The sequence below is a fragment of the Gastrolobium bilobum genome, unplaced genomic scaffold (genome assembly GCF_033153095.1).
Source record: "Gastrolobium bilobum isolate Gb01-03AN ecotype WA unplaced genomic scaffold, APGP_CSIRO_Gbil_v1 utg1988, whole genome shotgun sequence".
Classification (NCBI taxonomy): domain Eukaryota; kingdom Viridiplantae; phylum Streptophyta; class Magnoliopsida; order Fabales; family Fabaceae; genus Gastrolobium; species Gastrolobium bilobum.
Window position 1 is genome coordinate 244,915 of NW_026897869.1, and position 15,606 is coordinate 260,520.

General features: G+C 33.7%; 2 protein-coding genes across 2 annotated transcripts; both read right to left on the reverse strand.

Annotated features, from left to right (window-relative positions):
- Positions 1 to 304: 304 nt before the first annotated feature.
- On the reverse strand, positions 305 to 2,054 carry LOC133310913 (abscisate beta-glucosyltransferase-like). Its single transcript, XM_061511911.1, has one exon. The coding sequence runs from the start codon at positions 2,021 to 2,023 to the stop codon at positions 557 to 559; it is 1,467 nt and encodes a 488-aa protein (XP_061367895.1). The 5' UTR covers positions 2,024 to 2,054; the 3' UTR covers positions 305 to 556.
- A 1,982-nt stretch (positions 2,055 to 4,036) lies between these two features.
- On the reverse strand, positions 4,037 to 7,976 carry LOC133310914 (CBS domain-containing protein CBSX2, chloroplastic-like). The gene is made up of 8 exons (XM_061511912.1): positions 7,660 to 7,976; positions 7,474 to 7,561; positions 7,303 to 7,367; positions 7,106 to 7,154; positions 6,665 to 6,717; positions 5,207 to 5,322; positions 4,736 to 4,793; positions 4,037 to 4,539 (listed from the first exon to the last, which is right to left on the reverse strand). The coding sequence occupies exons 1-8, from the start codon at positions 7,828 to 7,830 to the stop codon at positions 4,471 to 4,473; spliced, it is 669 nt and encodes a 222-aa protein (XP_061367896.1). The 5' UTR covers positions 7,831 to 7,976; the 3' UTR covers positions 4,037 to 4,470.
- Positions 7,977 to 15,606: the final 7,630 nt, after the last annotated feature.

Consider the following 15,606-nt stretch of genomic DNA (forward strand, 5'->3'; position numbering starts at 1 on the left):
TGTATCTATATTAAGAAATATGTTTGTCATTTTTTAAAGGAGCTAGGCACTTAGTTTGTATCAAATTTGTGACTCAACATGATTTGTGAGATAATTGAAACATTTAGGTGTCCTCGTCACTCATCATTGATTACACATTAGTATTTCATGACTATTTCAGTCTCAGTTCCTCTAACGCCAATATCGTTGTCTTTTTATGCGGATTCAAACAAAGTTTAGCATAGGTCGACGGAGTGGTGATTTAGTCAAGAACATCCATAGTAATTTGCATGGTTAGTCAAACTTCAATACGATCATCGTAACTACTTTTATATTTAAAATTACTAGAAAATACAAGTTAAACGGATTACAAATGTTGTGACTTGTGAAGAAGTATGATAGCTACACAAGTGTGTCACAAACAGTTTTATATATTGAATATTATTTGAAAATGATGTCACTATTGCATGGATAGATCTAGAATTAGATTTTAATTAAGTGATGCAGGTAAATATATAGTGAGCTCTTTTTCTAGTGTTTTATGTGTACTTCGGTGAATTGGTGTCATAAATGAACACTAGAGTTGTCCCTTGATGTCTTGTTGAACAACCTGAACTTGGTTTGCCAACCTGCGAGCTTTAAGCTCTTGAATTAAGGCATCAACATCATTGTAAGATGTTCCACCTTCTTCAACAGCTCTTGTAGCATTCCCTGCAATTTCTTTAACTCGCTTTCTCATTTCCTCTGCCTCTTCACTCTTAACCATCAACTTTTTCACTGCCAACTCCACCTTCTCTCTCCCCACAAACTCTTTCCATTCAGAATCCCACGACACCCATTCCCTGCTCCCAACTTGTACCCCAATCCTCAAAACATTCGTTATCAACTTCTCATTCGAAAATTGCTCAGCCGTGAGTGGCCACGTAATCATGGGCACTCCCGCACTCACACCTTCCAAAGTCGAGTTCCATCCACAATGAGTCATGAACCCTCCAATTGCAGCATGTTCCAATATCAACAACTGAGGAGCCCAACCTCTAATAATCAACCCTTTATTTGATTCCTTCATCCTCTGTTCGAACCCATTTGGAAGCCAGTTTTCACTCCCAGTTTCCTCGGTTTTTGATGAGTTAAGGATCTTTCCCACCACCCAAATGAATGAATGATCAGAAGCTTCAAGACCATAAGCAATTTCCTTGAGCTGTTCCTGAGGTAACTGAGCCAAGCTCCCAAAGCTGACATAAAGAACTGAATTGGGTTCCTTAGAATTCAACCAACTTTTCTCATCCATGGTGGATAACTTTCCTCTTTCTGCTTTATCCTCTGAGTTTCTGTTACAAAGGGACACTGGTCCTACAAGCCACGCTTTTTTCCCCAACTCATTTCTAATGTAATCAGCATAAGCAGGTTCCAAGTCATAGAAGCTGTTGATAACAGTGCCGAAACTCTTTTCCTCCATTTGCTTCATCCTATCAGGAAACTGAGATGGGTTTCTCATGAAAATAGGAAGCTGAGACATTGTCATTTCAATTGTATGAGGAAGACCAGGAACGAGGAAAGGCTCCGAGTCTGAACTCAGATTCTCAAGCTTAACATGCCTTCTAATGTTTTCATGGACACAGCGTGAGAAGCACCCGTTACCTGTGAAGACTAATCTTGGGATTTCGAGCTCACTAACGATGTCGCCAGCCCAACGATGAAACATGTCAATGACAATGCAATCGGGTCGGTGTTCGACGAGGAACTGTCTCAGAGGTTCGAGGAGAACCGAGGTATCGACCATGGGACCACCAAACATGTCTATGTGGGCGTGTTCAGGATCATTGAGTTTGAGAGAGTGAATGGTAATGGGAAGACCAGATTGTTGGTCACGTTTGATTGAGTTTTGGAATTGGAGAGTGTTGGAGGGTAGGGGTGGGGTTATGATGGTTGATATGGCTCCATGAGATGCAAACACTCTTGCTGTGTCTATCATTGGTATCAGATGACCTCCCCCTACGAAGGGAAAGAAGAACATTTTAACTGAACCAGTTTCAGGGTCCATGTTCAAATGAAGATGGAGGAGGAGGATGATGATTGATGAGGGAGATGCTAGTGACCTATCCAATCACAGCTTCTATTTATCTATTTGCCTTCGAATATGGCAGGCTAGACTTATAGATTCGTCCTGGCCACAATCCAATGATGAGAAAAGGTTAACCAAAAAAACGTCATGAGTGACGTATTAGAAGCAAATTTCCATGTTCATTTGTCTTGTGGTGTTTGACTGGAGTCTCCAATTTCGGTGATTGGATTGAATAAACCCGTCAAACGAAAGTGACTATTGTTTACGAGAGAATTTGTGCTAGTTCTGTCACATCTATTTTTTCTATTGAGAAATTGTCACTTGTAAAATAAAAAAAAAAATTTCTCTCCTCCACACAAACAAATCAAAAATATTTAATTTTTATTGACCTGAACCATTGAATCATACATGAACCTGAGACATATTAAATATTTCCATTGTTTACATCATGACTCAGTTGCGTAAGGGGGAAGAATTTTCCCCAAGTAGCAGAGCACATTTTTTCTTGGATGCTCTTCGAGAAGAATTTGCGATTATTCATGCGTACATCAAGGGTGGAGAGAATTTATTAGGGTCCGCACCACCATTCTTTAGGTAGTTCCTTGGTGTAAATGGAAGGGTAAAATTGAAAAAGAAAAAAAATAACAGGAGTAAAAAGTAAAAGAAAAAATTAGTGTTGTGAGAGAGAGCACTAAATCATTGAATAATCCTAGAGCATAAAAAATATTTCCTCAAGGGTGGCTTTGCTCTTTTCGGACAATAAAACAACAACGTACTATCTGAATTAAGAGTGAAGATATTCTAATTACTAAAAATTTTCATTATTAACTTACTACTCATCACATCATCACCATTGGATCAAAGATAGAGAATGTTAAAAAAAATTTGAAGAGAAAAAAAATATTAATCTAATGATAATTAGATAGGTAGTAAGTTGGTAGTAAAAAAATTTAGTAATTAGAATATCCCTCCTCTTGAATTAATGCTGATACTTTTAGTTTTGATATCTGTACGTACATTGAAACACTAATGTACACTCTGAATTAATGCTCGTACTTAGTTTTTAACATCTTTGTCAAATTTTAGAATAACCCTAGATTGTTATTTTATACCATAATTAAATATTTTTTCAAGTAATAATAATTTTGCCTAAATCAATAGCAATAAATTTATTTTATGGGTTATATTTATCTTATGTCGTAGAAAAATAGTTATCTCATGCTATAAAAATAAAATTATAAGTGTGATCCACATATAAGAGTAGAGAGAAAAAATATATGTGAGATTCACTTTCACTTTATGTGTGTAGAAAGCTTGTATATATTATATAACATAAGATAAACATAATGTATACCCTAATTTAGAAGAAAAAGTTTGGTGCACTGAATGACTGAATTTGGTACTCCTTTTTATTAAAAAAAAATTACTCATGCTTTTTTTTATATTTTCTTTTTAAGTCTTAAAAAAAAAATTCTTTTTAGTAAAACAGAGGTGCTCCTGATACGTCAAAGTTTTTCCCTAGATTTTTAATTTGTACCCTTTTAAAATATTTTCCCAAGTAATAATAATTTTGCCTAAATCAACAGCAATGATTAGTTTATGGTCGATAATAGTTCAAACGAATACCAGAAAAATTGAATGAAGATAAAATTAATCATACGTAGTCAACTCTTATTCCTTCGCCCTGTACTCCAACGTTACGCCTGGTAATTAAGAAAATAAATGCCAATTTGTTATTTCACTGGGATAATTATACTTACTACTCTTATTATCTATTTTATTATTATTGGATTAACTTAAAATCATAGGTTGAAAAGAGAAAAAAATTAACTGATGTTAAATTAATCCAACAATAATCAAACAAGTAACAAAAATAAATAATAATAAATATAACCTTTCCCTATTAATTCACTTGGCAATGCTTGGCAAAGAGAAATGTGTTGACCGTATCTAAAACAGTGAAGAGTAATTCAATTCTAGAATAAACTGGTAAATACGGATAAGAATTAAGCAGCTCATGAGTGATACAAGATGAAAGACGACCTGGACACAATCCCATAAACTAAAATGCTAAGCAATTTACAATATAAGATAATAGTACAGTGCTCAAATGATCTATTCCAATTCATACATGTCAAATTTAACATAGCCTACACAAAGATTAATTGGATCTAATGTCTTTAAGCTCGCGACAATCCAATGCACGGAAACTATCTCGACGAAGGAGATCGATATATTACTTCCCTCTAAATGGTGATGATAAACCCACCACTTAAAAAGATCCCAGAATGCCATTAAAAGTAGCCTTCAGCTCCTCTTTTGACCTGACATATACTTTCATAATAGACCAAATATCCAGCAGATGATGACTACATACTGTATGCAGAGCTATTTGAATGACGTTTCACAAACTATGCGTGGACCTCTCACCACTCACCAGCGCGTTTTGACAGCAGAGCTGCCTTAACAATATTTCCCCTTGTAATAAGTCCAACCTAGCAAAATGTGAGAAAATCAATCAGCAAAAGTCATTGTATAATGAGCATACAAATTGTAACCAAAAACAATAAGCATAAAAATTAAGAGATTAATGTTTCTCATGTTGAAAGAGATAATTTTATCTCCTATAACATGAGAAACATTAATCCCAAAAGTTAAACTTGTAAGAGGGAAAATAAATAATCTCCTTACCAGCTTTCCGTCATCATCTACTACAGGCAGTCGACGATACTTTGTTTCAAGCAACAGCCTAATACACGAAGTAATGGTGTCAGGCATCAGGTGGTCAACGTTTACAACCTATATTGCTAAAATATGATGGCTGAGATTAAGGAATCTTATTTAATAAAGGTTATGGGTGTGACTAAAAGGTCACAGATTCAAATCTGAAAAACAGCATCTATCAACATGCATGGATAAAGCTGCGTATATGGATTCACCTTACACCTACCCTCGCTAGGGGTTTAATGAGAAGTGGTTTATTTTAATATAGGTTAAATTCCATGAAAACATGTAAATCAAATGGATGCACTGGTTCTGCAATAAATTATGAGTGCTTTTATTGTCTTCATACATTGCCAAGAAATTATTGAGTTACTATCGCGTTGGAAACAAAAAAATCAGAGAATTCAATGTCATTGAATTTGTATGCGAAATAAGTACCTGGCAGCCTCCTCGAGATTAGTTGATTCATGAACAACAAGTGGAGTTGGAGTCATTAAGTCACCAACAACTTGACCATTAGTCTTACTAAGCAGCTTTTGTAACTCATTGAATGCCTGCTATGCAAAGCAATAATTAGAACTGCAGATGTGTAGCCAATTAATAGAATAATAATAATAGATCTCTATACGCTTAAAATTTCCCTTCTGTTTGAGGATAAGTGAAGATAAGAGAGCAAAAGGACTATTAAGAATCCAGGCTAGATGTTTGTATTTCTCCAATGCTCAACCCATACATACCCTTACTATCTGGGCAAAATTGATTTCAGTGACTGCTGACAAAGTGAGTGGTTTTAGGATCACGAGCCATTACAGATTCATTAAAAAATTAGTATGACCAACTTGCATATGATTGATTGTATCTCCACTACCACCTGTTCGCCCTCCCTCCTCTTCTCCTTTACTCCCAAAAACAAAATGGAGAAAAACAGGAAACCCCAAATATATATATATATATATAACATTCTTCTATAGTACAAGATTGGAACTCTTCAATCAGCTGGCTTTGAAGACATACTTCAGCAAAAGTTTTCAACACTAAAGCACCATATTAGTGGATCACAGCTGCTTGAATCTTGACACTGGCATACTAAATGTAAACAAACACAGATGTACTCATCCACATCGTACTTCAGGTAGCAATTTTTCTTCTATCCTATGACTGAGGTGCAAGAAGATTCATTAGTTGAATTGAAGTCTAACTGATGAACTTCAATTTCATTGGTTTCCCTTTAAATCTATACGTTTTTTGAGAAATATGATCTAGTTGTTGATCAAAAAAAAGTTAATGGAATTTAGACAAGGTACTGGAAGCTGCTAAAACTTGTAACGAATGAAGGTCCAGGAAATTTCAAGGGAGCAAACATAACTAAAAAAGTCATGTTGCCACAGAATGTGTTACGGGGTTTAAGGAATTATTTTACCAATGAATATTGGTCAATAAGGAAGTACAACATGACATACCACACCCTGACTGCAATATCAAGCAGACACTAAGATTTAAAATGCCAATAAAAACGAGGACCTGTAAACTGAGGTTTGGTCTCAAGTATGTGCATTCAATCATCCATATGTCCTCCATTACATTTTAGATCACAAAACAAAATCAATGTCATCAAATGAAAAGTGAACTCCGCTTATGTTCATAAAAGTTTGTCTGTGGGAGCAGATGAATTATCAAGTAGTCCAAAATTTTTTTTGTCCAAACCTAAGTTTGTTATGGCCTCATGTCAAACTAAAACCACATCTGCATCTTATAGCACCATTTGGCATCAATTATAGAGGAGTTATTTATAATTAACAGCAAATCTATCGAGTATAGTTAAGAATTCATATAGCAGTCAAATAAATGCTAATGAAACAACAGCCAGGAAGCAGAACATAAAACTGTTACACGTACTTTCCAAGAACTGTCAACGGCAGGGAATAAGTTTGTATCACTTTGAGGACCACCTAAAAGCCAAAAAGAACAATTAGTAAAAAATCTTTAGCAATAGTATGCATAGAGCTTGTTTCACAAGATTGCAGCGGCACATTGAAGGAATCTCAGACTTGGCAGAAAAGTCAAATACCACCATATTTGGCTTCCCTACTCACCAAAACAGAAACTACTGTCTCTCTAATATACACATGGGCATAAAACATATGAATATCTTCTATCTTTCAACAATAACAGCAAAAACTTTGGGAAAATAAAATGTAAACTATAACCATTCCCATCAACCTACATGGACATTGATTTGCTTCGGTGATAAACAGAAACTTTTCTACTTCAAAAGTAAACAAGACAAAGTAGGATAAGATAGTATTTCCAATTTTGTATTCATGATGTCAATGGTACCTGATATCGAATCAATTGCTAACAAGTCATAATCTGAAACGACCCCAACCTGCAGCACCAAAAAATAAAATAAAATAAATAAATAATCCAATGAAATAAAAAATTAAAGCAATAAACCCAAAATGTAAACACACACACACATAGCATTAGAATTACATAATAAAGCAAAAGAAATGTGAAGGGAATTAAACACTTACCAGATTCCAGTCGTCATCGATTACCGGAAGACCACTGATTCTGTTGTTGACGAGAGCCTCCAAAGCTGCAACCAAAAAGATGCAGGGTGCACATAAAATGAACAGTGAATCTCATAGCATGAACAAGGACACATAAAAACGGAGAGAGAGAGAGAGAGAGGGGTACGGTACCTTCATCAACGGTTGTGGTGGTTTTAACAACATGCAAATATTGCTTCTTTGTCATGAAATCAGCAACTGTATAAGTTCCATTCCCGCGCTGAGAAGGGGAAAAAAAAAAACGCAACCCATATAAGAAAAAAAAAAGGAGCATGGTGGCGTAAGATAGAGACTTGATCCGATGAAAAGAAGACTTACTGGGACCGAATTGACGGTTGGGACGGAGGCAAGGCGGAACCCGGAGGAGTGGGAGGAACGCCGCCGTTTAGGGACGGCGGAAGACGGGAGAGGAGAATGGCATTGAGGAAAAAGAAAAGGGAAAGAGCGAACCGGAGCTGTTAGAGTGTTGATCAAATGAATCGAACTCATTTTTCCTTTCTTTTTCTTTTTCCTTTCTTTATTATGTAAAACAATTTTCTCTTCTATTCTCCTTTTTATTTTATTTTTCCAAAATTTGGTTTTTGAATGCTTCTTGTTGTGACGAAGATGAAGCGTGAACTGGGAGGAATCAGAGATCAAATAATGAATGGGAAAGTAATAATGATGATAATGGCACTCTCTGTCTCTATATCTAAGTGGAATTATAAATTAAAAAAAAATGATGGAGAGTAAATATATAAATAAAAAATTGGTTGAAAGAAAAGAAGGAGACGTGAGCGTACTTTACTTTTCCGTTGAAGGCGGTGGAATGCGAACAACATTGACACTTACGCATAGGAGTCGGCGTCGGGCTATTATAACGGCGTCGTTTTGTGTTTCACATGGGTTTGGCTCATTGACATTTTCCAATTTTCAAAGTTTGAGTTTTGTTTATATGTGGTTGTGGGCCTTGGCCCTTTTCCTCATTTCCTGTGCCGTTTCTAAATCCTCTTCCCCTATTTTGAAATTTTTAATAACTTATAAAATGTGTTCTGACCTATAACTCTTCTAGAAAACACAGTGCTAAAACTGAATCAATGTCATGCCATCAATTTTTTGTTGAGGGTTTTTTTTTTTTTTTGGCATCGTTTGTCTCAATTTACAAAAACTCAACACGGTTAATATGAATTACGTTAAATCCATTAAACACAATCACCATCATCCACTCCTCCAACTCAACTTGAAGAAACGTAAATTCATTAATTAGCAGACACCTCATTCATTATTATCGGTTGAAGTAGAAAAATGTCCTTTTTATTGTGTTGGAAAAAGATATGTGGACGGTTAGTGGAATGGAATAACATTAGGATGCTATATTCAACGAAATTCACGGGGTTAACATGAAATATATGTGGAAAAGTCATTATCTTTTTTTTTAAAAAAAAAAAACTGATTCTAATTATCTAGCCGAATCAGCATTTTATGGTATTTTCACGAGTTCGACTCTTTGAGTCGCCTATGGGACTAATTCAGAATTCGGGTGCGAGTCCAAAGATTTCGGTACTTATATCCCTCTTCAAATGGTGTTGATGGGATTCGAACCGAGGTCTTCTCCCACCATTTAGTCCTCATGCTACCAACTGAGCCACCACACTTGAGTAAAAAGTCATTATCTTTGATTGTTCATTATGTTGAATTTAATTCTTTATTTTTTGGAAAAGTTAATTCTATGATTAAAATCTATTTTTTTATACAATAATAAACACATAATTTAATATAAACTATTCAAATCTCTTTCTATTAAACTAATATTAGTAGCTTAATTTTTCAATAACTTTAAAATCTATTTTCTTATTTGACAAATTACGCAATCATAAGTTTAGTACCACCTGAACTTGGAATTTAAAAATTGACAGCTGCAATATATGGTAAAAAATTGCTTAGTCACAATCTGCCGACTGGTGCTCCCCATTATGATGAGCTATCAGTACCCAGCTCTCAAAAGATTCAGTTAGAGGCAAACTTTGCGAACTAATATACAGCTATCATAATAAAGTCCAACAGTGACATTAACATATTCATATGTACAATCAGTTTGATGGAGCATAAAAGAACAAATTCATGTACGTCCTATTAAACGTGGTAGGCGATCAGTGAAAGCATTAACGCATTTAGAATAAATAGCGAGATAATGCATTTAGAATAAATAGTGAGATAATGCATATCATGTGTTCTGTCGAGGAAGGATTTTAAGACTGCACTATCTATATTGAGATAACGCATTTCAAAAAAATAGTTTCTTTCTTATAATAGTTTAATGTTTGAATATGAAAAATCAAAGCATATAACATCTTAGGGTACAGTTAATTATTTTTGCTTTAGCGGTAGAATTTTTTTTTTCTACTGAGACATAAAATAATGAGAGAGAACATATAGAGAAATATGAGAGAAAAAAATGATGGGGCTCATTCTTTTTTATGTCTCAGTATAGTAGGAAAAAAAAATTCTGCTACTGATGAACCAGAAATGATAATCCCAATATCTTAACCATTAAGTTAACTATTTAGTTTAAGCATGACAAATTGATGCTTTTTAAAATCAATAACACCGGTTATAGTATTAGCATTATTAAATATGTATTTACAATCCTGGTTCATCACTTTTAATTTGTAAAAAGTTGAGACATAAGTACTTAGTTAATATAATCATAAAAGGAAGGACGAACATGGTTAATAATAACAATTTCTTATTATGGATAACTTTTGATGATGTTTGATTTGGTTTCGGTTTTTATTTTTATTTTCCCAATAATTACAAAAATAATAATTTTTTATTTTAATCGACTTATCAGTGGCTATGCTCCCCGGATAAAACGTATACGGTATACCCCTTGAACAATGGTTACGGTTTGAACCAACCTGGTTGTTTCTAATTTTAATGTTATACAAAGGAATGATGAAAATTAATATATCGTTTTTGTTATTATTGATTAAGTAAATATAAACAAAAATAAAAAAAATTACATGGCCCTCGAATACTGTAAATCATGATGACGCATGATGACGCAGCACACACATTAACTGACTATTGTAATTCAGATTTAAAAAAAAAAAAAAAAACAGTGTATCGCTGTAATGCAACCGGTCTATTGCAAGCAGATGCAAAATTGATCTCGTATTAGGATGGTATAAGATTGCCACACAGGGCTTCATAGGATTGTGTCACACTGTTACGTGACACGATTCTTGTCGTCGGTGCTAAATTTTATTTTTTTTCTTCACTTATACCCTTTACGTAAATATTAATTAGTATCAAATATTTAAGATCACAAATAACGTAATTATTATTATAAAAACTAATATTAAATTTATTTATTTAAATAATAATACTCATAAATAAATTTTACAAACAGTATGTTAGAAATATAAAACCATTAATGTAGTTTCACACAACAGCTTAAACTTTTAGATTGAATTGATTCTTTACATAATATTAGAGCTTTGGTATTACGGATTCGATCTTTATCGCCTCCGACTTTCTCTTATGAATTTTCTTAGCACAAGTAGTAGGTGAGCAGGTATATTGTCCACCCTTCAAGCCCAGTAAACTTTCGTGAGAGAGAGGACGTGTTAGAGATATATAAAATTATTAATATAATCTTACTCGATAACTTAAGTTTTTAAGTTGAATTATGTTTTTACATAATAAAACTATAAAAAATTGATTTTTTATTTTATTTTTATGTGAAAATTCAAATATTTAATATCGTTTAATTTCAATTTGAAATCCTTTCACGACAATCACAATGCCTCATGAACAACTGTAACACTCAAACAATTATGGATTGACTCAACTTGTTAATATCAAATATTTGAATTATTCAGGTAAAAAGAAAAAAAATCATCAAATCTTATTATTGACAATAAATTTAATATTTTTTTTAATATGCACGGATTCTAAAAGATGTTTTTTTCAATATATGATAGTTTGAAAATTATTTACCGAATTAATTCACTGGGTCTCGTTACTAGGGCCAGCGACACTTGCCGAAAGAATTCAGATATTTGATGTCATCTAAGTTGGGATGCATATAGTCCATAATTGTTTTAATCACTGTCCTAAAATCCGACTCGGTTGACTCAAAATTTGACAAATCGGTTAGACCGATTCGGGTCAAATATTAGATCGATCATGTATCGATCAGGTCAAACCCGAACAAAGTCGGTTAAAATTGGAGATCCGATCGGGTCATCCATTTATAAAAAATAAAACTGTTTCATCTTATCAAAAACAAAATGTATAACTCATTTTAAAAAAAATTAGTAATTTTATTTGCTAGTATACTCTTCTACAATGACCTCAAATTTTAGTTTCCAATACTGAAGCAAGTCGCAGAATAATAAATTAGAGAATATGACATATGTCATTTTAATGTAGTTAAATTTGAAAAATATGAGTTCAATGTCATTGAGAGGTATGTTTGTGGGGATTCTGAGTTACAATTTAAATTGACATAGTAATAACGTGCATTTTTATTTATTGATGCTTCATGTTTTTGAGCTTATTTAATGAACCTTGTTTAATTCATTTTAGATATAGAGAATATAATTGAATTTATATGTTCATATTTATATATATTTTTATATATCCAGGTCAATCGATCCGACCCGTGACCCACCGATCTGACCAGTAACCTAGTACTTCGACCGGGTCGATGCCCGGGTTAAGTTTAACAACAATAGTATTAATACAAGAGCTATTCGTGAGACATGATAATGTTCACGAAATGATTTTGACCAGTCTAAGAGATTTTAAGTTGAATCATGCACTATTGAGCATAGTCCAATGATAATCTGGATGTATCTATTTCGAGGTGGATGTCATAGTAAGATGCTCCTGTACTGTGGCTGATTTGGTGTTGGATTGCTCTGTTTAGCTAGGACAAACGAGAGAGATACGTGTAAGATATTACGATGTTTAAGTTAGTATTTGATTAATGACATTTAGTAGAGATGGATAAGATAATACTTAGGTTTCTAGCCTCCACTATATAATGGTTGGATGCCATGCTCGTATCGCCTTAGTATGAGAAAGAAAAGGGGTAGAATTTTAGAAGAAATGTTTCGTTGTCTTGGTTGAGCTGAAATTACAGTCTTGGACTTAATGTCAATAAAGTGTGATTGGTTAAAAAAATTTCTCCTTTTTATTAATATTGTTGCATTTCTTTATTATTATTTTATGACTCTTGTAAAATTTTGAATTTCTGTTAAAATTTCATATGGTTATTTAAAATCTTCTGAATTCATATTGTGCTTTCTAATCTCACAAATTCTATCAAAATCCTTTAAAAATCTAATCTTGTCAAATCTTAATTATAAAAAGAATTTTTTAAAAAGTTTTATAAATCCATATTGTCCTTACAAATCTATTAAAACCTTTTAAAATCTATAGGATTTTTTATCCTATAAAAGTCTTTTAAAATCTTAATTCAATATAATAATTATTATATGATAATTATTATTTATGACTCTAATTAATATTTACGTTGAGATATAGGCATGGGTTATATAGACTCTAATTATAAAAGTCTTTTATAATTATTATATAGACTGGGTTAAGTTAGGTTATAGCTTAAATAAGTCATGTCTGTGTAAAATATTATGAGCTCATTCAGGCTTATTAGTTTGTAACCTAAAATATAGGCATGGTGTGGCCTATATTTAAAAAATAAAAGACTTGACCTAGGTCTATAGCCTATTTAAGCCTTGAAGACCTATCATGAATTAGAAAAAATAATTAAAATATCATGAATTAGAAAAAATAATTAAAACAATGTTATTTCATTATTTAATCAAAAATTGATCTTATTTTATTTAAAATAAATAATACAATATAGGCTGGTTTGATTCTTTGAAGGCTTGTAGGTCAAACCTTGTAAATGAAAGCCCATGGATTAATTTCTAAAGAGATTTTTTCAATGTCTTAGCCTATTCTATTTTACAAGATACATATACATGACAATGTCTGACTTATTTACACCCTTATATATAAGGAAAGAGAGGATAAATGTGAGAAAAATAATGAAATTTGGGACTGGCGAAATTGAGTCAAGCATGAATAAGAGGCATGTGAGTCTAGTCTCACATGAAATAGGTGTGCAACCGACCTTGTTGCGTCATGTGTTAGTCTCGTACCACCCCTCTCATTTGAGACTGACAATATTAGATCGGCAAATACTTTGAAATTTGCATTAATGATTTTTTTAAATATTCATTTTAAATATGAATTACAACGCTCTTTCTTATCCCACACCAAACAATTAAAAGCCCATCAACAGGTCCAATTCTTGTAATGGACTGGATACACTATTGGCCCGGTATTAACCAGTGAACCGAAAAATATTTCTAATGTTGGAGCCACTAGGATTCAAACTCGAGTCTCATGAGGATGCCCAACAACAACTTACTACTGGGCCGAGTTTGTTTGTTAGATAATATGCACCATTTAATATATATATCATATTGTTTAATAGAATTATTTCAAAATTGCATCTCATCTAGTGGGGATCGAACCCTTGTTGTGAAAATATAAATTGTAGTATTTACTACTAAGCTATATTTGATTCTTGATTTACTTGTACCATTTAAAATATTTATTATATAATTGAATATAAAATATAAATTTATATAAATATCCATTCATGCGGTTGAATTAGTGATCTACTGGTTGAACCAGTGATCCACTGACCCGGTATCCTGACCGGGTCGATCACCGGTCCGGGTTTAATAACATTGATTAAAAGAATAAATGTATGTTTGAATTAATTTATTTTATATTCAAAATAAGTTTGTGATGTTCTCTTTCTAAGCTGGTTATATGTTACTAGCATGAACTCATCAAAACGCATATACTAATGCAACGAAACAAAATAACATAAATACTTAGAGTTGATCTCATAATTACTATTGAATGCGTTATTTTGACCCGTAGCTACCATAAAAAATGTTGATGTGACTATTTATTTGACACTTATTAGCTATGTCATTAAGTGTTAAGGGTGCAGAACCCTTAAGAACAGAAAAGCACAAAAACAGAACAACTTTTGTATATTCCAATGAATGCCACGTTTGTACATGTGTAGTGTTTATATACAAACACTTACTTCTAACAGAATTTGCCACCTCATCTAACTAACTAACCAACCCATCACTTATTCAACTAACCTCCTATTTTACATGCTATTAACAGTAACCATGGTCTGGTTACTTAGTGCTAAAATCCTTAACCCACAAGGGTGCACTCTTCAACCTTCTAGCCCTCATCGTATCATTCGCCCCTTCTTGTAAAGGAACCTTGACCGCAAGGTTCAATTCTGGATACTGGACCTGCAAGTCAGATTCATCTTCCCAAGTAGCATCCTCTGGTAAAGCATTGGACCATTGAACCAACCATTGCTTATGGTTCCCTGTAGAACGAGACATCAAGACAGCAAGTGGTTTCTGTATTGGAAAGTTATCATGACTCAACTCTGGAAATGTGGGAACCAAATCTGGGTGATCTCCCCGGAAGGGTTTAAGTACGGATACATGGAATGAAGGATGGATCTTACAGCCATCTGGTAATTGCAACTGGTAAGATACTGGACTTAGAACTCGAATAATAGGAAAAGGACCAAAGTACCTCTTAGCCAACTTTTGATTCGATCTCTTGGCCACTGAAATCTGTCTATATGGCTGTAGTTTAACCAAAACCAAATCACCTACCTTCAAGGTAATATCTTTTCTGTGCCTATCAGCCTGCATTTTCATGCGGTTTTGAGCCCCTTGCAAGTTCTTCTTCAATCTGGCCAACAAATCATTTCTATGAGATAAAGTGGCATCCACAGCTTCCACCTTAACTGATCTTGGCGAGTAATGAGGTATCATAGTGGGTAGCTTCCCATATAAAGCTTGGAATGGACTCATCCCCGTGGAAGAATGTACAGCCGTGTTGTAATGCAACTCTGCCCAACTTAAGTAAAAAGACCATCTGTTATTTTCTTCATGGCAGAATGCTCGAATGTATTGCTCTAGATACCTGTTAGTGACCTCAGTTTGGCCATCACTTTGGGGATGGTAAGAAGTGCTTGTCCTGAGGGTAGTTCCACTATTTTTAAACAAGGTGGACCAGAAATGACTGATGAATATACTGTCTCTGTCCGAAACTATGGTTTTGGGAAAACCATGTAGTTTAACCACCATATCACAGAAAAGAGAGGCTACCTTAGCAGCTGTGAATGGATGGGCC